Genomic DNA, 7,779 nt, shown 5'->3' on the forward strand with positions numbered 1-7,779 from the left:
CGCAGCAGGAAGCGCCTGATGAAATTTAATAACGAGTTTGCCAGCTTCTCAAGTTACCTTTTTAACATTCGGATCATATAAATGGTGGAATATAAATGATGATAATTACATATTCTGCTCGTGTGCGATACTTGCTCATGTAATCTTCTTAAAATAGTTCTTTATATCTTTATTTTTTTATATCTTATGTGTCGCACCAAACCGATGACAATCCTAATGAAATAAATTTTTATATCATCTCGTAATATTTTGAAGAATTTATCATATTTTAAATTTATGAAGATTTAGGAAAAAATATCTTAAACTTTTTCAACTTTTAAGTCTTAAATTTCAGAATTCGCATATATAAGAGTTCTAGAAAAGATATCAACTTTCTTAGCACTTCTTAAGAGTTGTAGTTCGTATAAAAAAATCTGAGATATTTTCTAAATAGTTACAAATTATATAAAGATTGAGAAATTCTGAAATTTACATAAGAATTCTGAAAAATTATATGAAGAATTTAAAAAAAAATTTTCGCTAGAAAATCGATATAATAATTAAAGCAAAAGACATGTATATGATATAGTATTTTACATGTGAGTTTTTCAGTTCGTTTTAGAACGAGATGCAGACGAATCTATATAGACGTCGATCACGATTGCTTATATTGGCAATGAAGGAGCGGAACATTCCCAGGCGCCTTCAATCTCGACGATTTTATTTAACTTTGACGTCACACGCATAAATCAACGTTAAGTGATACGCGTCAACAGATTATCTAACACAGTCGCACGTGACAAAAATTGTACCGGTCATTGATATCACAGCTATGTCACGCGTATAAATCTATACAGGGTGTATCTAAAATAACGTACACTAATCATACAGTGCTATACTTAGTAAAAAACTGAATCGAAAAGTCCTTTAGCATTTTGCAATTTTCGCAATAGTTAACAAGATATTAATTACAAAAAATCGCTGAATATTGGTTTTCAATAATTTTTTACTCAAATGCTATCAACTTTACAGAAAAACTGCTAGAGATAAAAATTGTTTATTTTCTTCTCATAAAGTTATGAGAATTTTTTCAGAATTTTTTAATACCATATTTTCTCATGTTGGTAAAAATAAGAAAATACAGTAAACTAAAAAGTTAATAAAAAATTCTGAAAAAATTCTTAGACTTTTATGAGAAGAAAATAAATGATTTTTGTCTATTGCAGTTTTTCTGTAAAGTTGATAGTATTTGAGTAAAAAATTATTGAAAATCAATATTCAGCGATTTTTAGTAATTAATATTTTGTTAACTATTGCGAAAATTGTAAATTGGTAAAGGACTTTTCGACTCAGTTTTTTATTAGAAATAGCACTGTATGATTAGTGTACGTTATTTCAGATACACCCTGTATAGTTCTGCAAATTATCTAATTGTCAAGATATGGCAGAGTTTCCTTACCCGGCGATATTGCGTGTATCTTGCAAAAATTGTCTTAGGTTTATCAGCGATAACAATGAACGAGAAGAGATCTGATGTCATTAAATCTAAATTGTGTATATAGTGATAGAAATTTTTACGATTTTTATGTATTTTATTTTTTCGATTTCTTAATTTATTTTTTATTACAATTTATTAATTGGCTGTAGAACATTTAAGTAAAAATGTTCGTGATTATTTGTTGCAAAACTATTTTTAATATCTACTTTCTTTGATTTTGATGTTTAATATAAAACTAGTTTTTATTTCTTGACCCAATATTTACTCTTGTTTTTTTACTTCTCTCATTTTTATTATAATTTTCTTCAATTGACTTATCCATAAAACCGTTTCAAAATCAAGAGATCAAGATTTATTGAATCTGTAATTGTCATTTTGCAGGATCCTCTTTTACACCACACAGCCCGCACATGTAATCATGATCGCCGCAGTCTTATTCGTTACATCGGTTCTCTTCCCAATCAAGGGACGAGTACAAGGCTCTAATCATTCTTATTCAAGAATGATGTCCTTTATTTATCTCGCATCCTTCGTTATACACTTTGGTGCTCAAATTTGGATGACTTTTGTATCAGGTATATATACATATAATTAAAAAATATATTGAATATATTTTTAATAAAATGATATATAAAAGGAAGTCTCTTGATCTACTTTTTCTAATTGATTTTCTCTGAAATAATAGCTATACCATTTATTCGCAGGCCTGTCTTTATATTTTGCACTGCCACGACATGCATTCGGCGAAGTGCAGCGCGTTCTATTTCCAAGGTACTTTACAATTAACGCGTGTTTAAGTCTTATCACGCTTCTCATATTTGTCAAGCATCATCCGACGCATACATGGGACTCCGAAATTGCTGTTCAAGTATGTAAATAATGCCTTAAAATATTTAAAAGATAAGATACCTTAATTTAATTAGATATAATTTAATTTTCTCTGAAACGCGTAAATAATTCGTTTTATCTTAAATAAAAATTAATTAATTTAATTAATAAATTTAATAAATTCTCAGAAAAGTAAAAGTGAAATTTGTATTACATGCAGGTTGGTGCAATGTCCGGAGCCTTTTTCTTAGAATTACTGATACGCCTCTACCTGACACCTCCGCTTCTCCAACTGATCGTGCAGAAGAACAACTTTGAACGCGCGGCGGGCGTCGGCAATGAGATAGGCCGTCATAATCCTGGACCACTCAAAAACTGTACGCATTACATGAAGATCCATCGAGCGTTTCGCCGAGTACATGTATGCATAGCTATGGGAAACATGCTCACTATGGCGTGCACAGTACTTCATCTCTATTATATAGCGAGTAAATTATGCGCTTTGTAAGAATAATTCCAATCATAAAGTTTATATATGCATTTTTTTCGTGAGCTCAACAAAGTTCTCGAAAAGAATATAGAATCTAGAAAATAATTTTGAAAAAAGCGTTGGTAGTAAGTACGTTAGTACGTGTCTCGTATGATAACGAAAGTCTAAATGCACCGGAATATTCAAACCTGGTGCAAAAGATGTGATTTTTCCTGCCATTAAAATTAATTGCAAAAGACTGTATAATGAGTCTTTCAGTGCAGCTGCCTTGAATTTTAAACCTCGAAGATATCGAGGTACATTGGTGTACCTTGTACTCAGTAATCTGAACTTACTCTATGTTAAAATAGAGTAAGTATTCAGATAAGACTATAATAGGTTTTATTTGCATAATGTAAGTCACGCTGACTTATCCTCAGAACACTAGCCAATTCAGAAGAGAATCAAGCTGAAGCGAAGGTAAAAGACCAGTTTTAATACTTCTCATAAATATGATCTGCTTACAATTTGTAGTGCTGTATAAATTATTGCTAAAAGTAGTGCGAAGCGCGTGCATGTAATTTGCGAGAATGTCTAAAGATTGAGTGGACATAATTTATTCATCAGCACGAAGCGGTTATCGAAGCTTTTATGTAAATAATATATATCTCATGCGAAAATATATCGATTCATTTGTATCTGTGTATGACTTGAAATAGATATAAAATATTTTTATACATGTAATTTATATAAGCTTTAAGGCATGAATTCTTGCCAAAGCATATTTCTTTTATTATATCGGCATGAGAATAATTAAATTCTTGCGCTAAAAATGTATTAATAATTAGATCAAAGTATCTTATTTGCGATAGAAAGTCGAGACTTGCTTAATACACACTTAGAATTTTTTTGAAAAAAAATATGAAATTATTTCGCGATTTTAAAATTATTATTACATTGGATGCAATAAAAATATATTTACTCTGTATCAGAGTCAATGATATTTATTGAAATTGCACACTAAAAAAAAATCGTATAGATATAAATGTAGCAGTGATATGAACTGAAGGAATAAATCATTTTATATCGAGTGAATTATAGGCTCATACATACACGGAGCTCATTACTGTAAATAACTGCATTCTATTCATTTAACATTTGTAAATTATGATATCTCATATAACAATATATGAGTATATAAGTTTTTTTTATAATTTTTAGTCTATTAATTATTGATATACCTTCCCATAAATATCAACTCTAATCGAATATTCATGTAATACATCTTAAATTGTCAATGAATATTATATGATATAAATTAAATTGCGAGTTTAATATCCCTATCAATGACAATATAATCGTCGAGTATACAATATATTCGTACGATGTCATTGTATGATATAATATTGGTATGGGAATAAGTTTCCGCTCTTTCTTAATGAAAAAGATTTCTTATTCCCATACCTACTTCACATATAAAAAATTTACATCTATATAAAAATCTGTACATTTTACATACTAATAATTGCAATCACACGATCACATTCTATGAATTAATTAATGCTACAATCTAATGATCCAATCTGATTGCTCTAATAATAGTAAAATGATTTTTTCTTGCCTATACCTAACTATATATAATTTAAGAGTGACATTTAAAATGACTGATGCATAATTAATTACATATAATGATTTAAGTATCCATAACTGAGAAACCTTAATACTGAGCAATTTCCAACAAGAGACACCGTGAATTTTTTCATTCTTGTTTAACATTGACAAACAACAAGGCTGAAATGATTCACTATGTTATCACACTGTATCATCTGTGTTTTGTTGGAAGAAAAATGTTCACTATTATGTTTATAATACTTCTATAAACATATGTACAATTGTGAAACGCATTAAATAAAATGTTTTATAGTTATCGTTTTCAGAACAAGCTATATATATCTATTATATTAATAATAAAAAAGAAATTCTCTCGTAGCAACATTCTCGAATACCTCGAGATGAAATAAATGCGTTTCAATAAAGAAGATTATACTCGAAGAATCTCTGCCGCTTTGTTGTAACAAATGGCTATCCAATCGGGTTGCGTGGCACCCCATTGAATTTGATTGACCTCGCCTTCTGCGGCGGTGTAAGCAAGTATAGGATCCTCTATTGCTCTTGGCATTTGCTGTATATCCCAGATTAAAGCCTGATGATCATCACCGGCTGTGCAAATGTGACAGGATGAATGCGGGGCCCAGGCTATCCCATTAACACTGGCCCTGTAAAATTGAAAGGAAAGAAATTAATCAAAGAAATTTCTTAATCTTCCAGAGTTGATATGATCAAAGTAGACCAGAGTCTACTGGACTTATTTAATTATAGTCTTCCGGAGCTGACTGTAAATCTATTGGAGTCACTATGCAGTGACTGTTTGAATAATGTAGATTTTTAGGAATAAAAATAATTCAACTTTTTCTGTGAAGTGATGTTAAGATAAATAAAACACATTATATTTAAATTTACTACTATTATATAGTTCTCTTAATTCTTGTATCCATTTTGTATTATTGTAGCAATTGTCATTTTACACAAAAATGTCAAATGATTCAATTTTCTTTTTGTTACATCTGCAAATTTGGATTATTCTTATTAAAATAAACACAGCTTATTCTTTTTTTATACGAGTTATGTTATTTAAGTTCTTTGAAATTAATTAATGCTTGCCTTTTAATTAACATACATTAAATGGGCCTCACAGATTCAGTATCAGTAACTGTGTTAGATTTTGCTGTTAGCTTCGGAGGATTAAAAAACCTCAGTATTACAAATATTTCTAGCGTTGTAATATTAACTTGTATGTTATATATTGTATAAATATAATATTATATATTATTTATATAATATTAAATATAATATTATATAAATATAATATTAAATCATTTTATATTGACCTGTGATTATTCAATCTCGCGACTGGCGTGCACGGCACTCGAACGTCCAGAATGATGACTTCGCAAGCGTCCATCGCTACAGTAGCAAGATAATTGGGATCCTGCTTGTTCCATGCTAATCGTAACAGCGGAGTATGCTGTGGATCCTCATAGATAATCGTCGAATGCTCCAAATGTCGTAGATCAAACATCCTCACGGATCCATCAGCGCCGACAGAGGCAAACATGTCGCGGCCACCTCCGGCACGACTGAACGCGATATCATAAACTTCTTTGTCGTGTGCAATCAGTTGTGTTTTCACGTGACCGCTGACCATGTTTGTGACTCGACCCATAACCTGTCCTGTCTCCAATCCCCAAATTGTACATGTGGTATCAATGCTGGAAGTTCCGATTAGATTGGGATCCACCTCGTTCCAGTCGAAAGATGTAAGCGGTGCACAGAAATCTGAGTTCTTATTATTATTTAGGACACACTCTAAACGAGTCTCAGGTTCTGCGGCACGCCATACTCTCAGATAATCGCCAGATGTCGCGAGAAGATCGGGAAGCTGACCTAGTAAGAATTTTATTTATTACATAGTGCAGTATAGCTACTTTAGAATTTCACTACTTTATAATTAAATAACTTTGAAATTTCAGTGTTAGTCTGACCATCTGACTGTTTATTTGCAAGATTTCTCAGAAACGGCTTAACTTTTTCAAATTCTGTTTTCAGCAATAGATATTTAAGGACCTTAGATCTATCAGAAAAAATATAAATCAAATCAGTAGCTTACAAGGAGATAAGAAGATTAAAGATCACGATCAATGAAATTCTTCTAATAGTTAGATTTTTCGCTGCATAGTCACATCTTTAATTACATTCATTGCAAAGAATTTATTTGATTATTGATATAAAAATTCCAAGATAATAGAATATATATAAAGTAAGTACCTTTGCTGTCTGGGATCCACATAATTTTTGTAGTAGGATAAGGATGGTCAAATGTACTTTTAGCACTGAATTCAGATGTTTCTTCATCCAGTGAAACAATTTGTACTTTGTTATTATACTCTTCTACAAAGCTTCCCAGTGCTAGACGAAATCTCTTGTCGGGTCTCACTGACCAATTCATGCTGTACAATGGCCATGGTGCCTCGTACTTGTAGATTTCTTTTCGTTTTGGTGGTATGGTATGCATAGCCATGATGCCCTGATATTCCTGTTTCTGTTGCACCAAATATCATTTGACATTAATTTAATAATTTCAGAAATATTTCAATAAAAAAGAAAATTGTATTCTTTTTCATGGAAAGAAAAATATAAAACTTATTAGTAATATAAATTCGATTCGCTTATTCTTAAGAATAAGAGATAGAAAAAAAAACAACAAAAAGCCAATTGAACGAGCAATATAAAAGGATGAAAAAATATAATAATTTATATAAAATTTATTAATGTAAATTAAAATGTTAATACAATCGATGAGAAAATTTATCGATTAACCTGATAATTGTATATTACACGAGAATGACCACCACGAATAATCTGACTGCCAGGAAATTAAATCTCTATGACCATCATATCGCTAAGAAAAATAAGATCATCCAAACATAAAGAATCCACATAAACGCCGTATCTACAATAAAAACCACAGAAAACCAAATGAAGAAAGTGTTCGGGAAGCTCCGGTAACGCCGTAACTAATATTCCGAATATAAAACGATGTCTTTTCAGATATTACAGCCGAAAACGACTGTGAAATCTTCTAAATTCTTTCTTGAATTAATTACAGTTTTCTCTATTTATGGAAAATGTACCAAATCTCATAAATAATATAATCTTTTACAGTATTTCGTAAACACAACGACCTACGACACTATCACTATGTTGGTCACCAGTGTTGCCACATGGGAAAATTAAAAATCTCAATATTTTATCCCTAAATGAGATTAAAATCCCAATCTCCAAAACTTGACGACTTTTTTTCTCGCGCATCCAAGTAAAACATAGCAAATATTTGATATGAAGGATATTCTTAAACGGTTATCGGTGTATCAAAGAGAACAAAGTA

General features: G+C 30.8%; 2 protein-coding genes across 3 annotated transcripts in view; one reads left to right on the forward strand and one right to left on the reverse strand.

Annotated features, from left to right (window-relative positions):
- The window catches only part of LOC108728398 (transmembrane protein 205), a 13,645-nt gene extending 10,120 nt beyond the window's left edge, over window positions 1-3,525 (forward strand). Inside the window, exons 2-4 of the mRNA XM_018456926.1 lie at window positions 1,859-2,052; window positions 2,182-2,345; window positions 2,526-3,525. Coding sequence (XP_018312428.1) covers window positions 1,859-2,052; window positions 2,182-2,345; window positions 2,526-2,813 — 646 coding nt within the window. The 3' untranslated portion in view covers window positions 2,814-3,525. The remainder of the gene's footprint in view (window positions 1-1,858; window positions 2,053-2,181; window positions 2,346-2,525) is intronic.
- Window positions 3,526-4,760: 1,235 nt separating this feature from the next.
- wap (DDB1 and CUL4 associated factor wap) lies at window positions 4,761-7,574 on the reverse strand. Of its 2 annotated transcripts, none has more exons than XM_018456930.1 (4): window positions 7,212-7,574; window positions 6,660-6,930; window positions 5,723-6,278; window positions 4,761-5,050 (listed from the first exon to the last, which is right to left on the reverse strand). In XM_018456930.1, the coding sequence occupies exons 2-4, from the start codon at window positions 6,910-6,912 to the stop codon at window positions 4,816-4,818; spliced, it is 1,044 nt and encodes a 347-aa protein (XP_018312432.1). In that variant the 5' UTR covers window positions 6,913-6,930; window positions 7,212-7,574; the 3' UTR covers window positions 4,761-4,815. The 2 variants fall into 2 exon arrangements, with proteins under 2 accessions (XP_018312432.1, XP_018312430.1); XM_018456928.1 differs by having other exon boundaries at window positions 6,660-6,933.
- Between the last annotated feature and the right edge of the window lie 205 nt (window positions 7,575-7,779).

Source organism: Mycetomoellerius zeteki, unplaced genomic scaffold, assembly GCF_001594055.1.
Source record: "Mycetomoellerius zeteki isolate Tzet28-1 unplaced genomic scaffold, Tzet1.0 scaffold612, whole genome shotgun sequence".
Lineage (NCBI taxonomy): Eukaryota > Metazoa > Arthropoda > Insecta > Hymenoptera > Formicidae > Mycetomoellerius > Mycetomoellerius zeteki.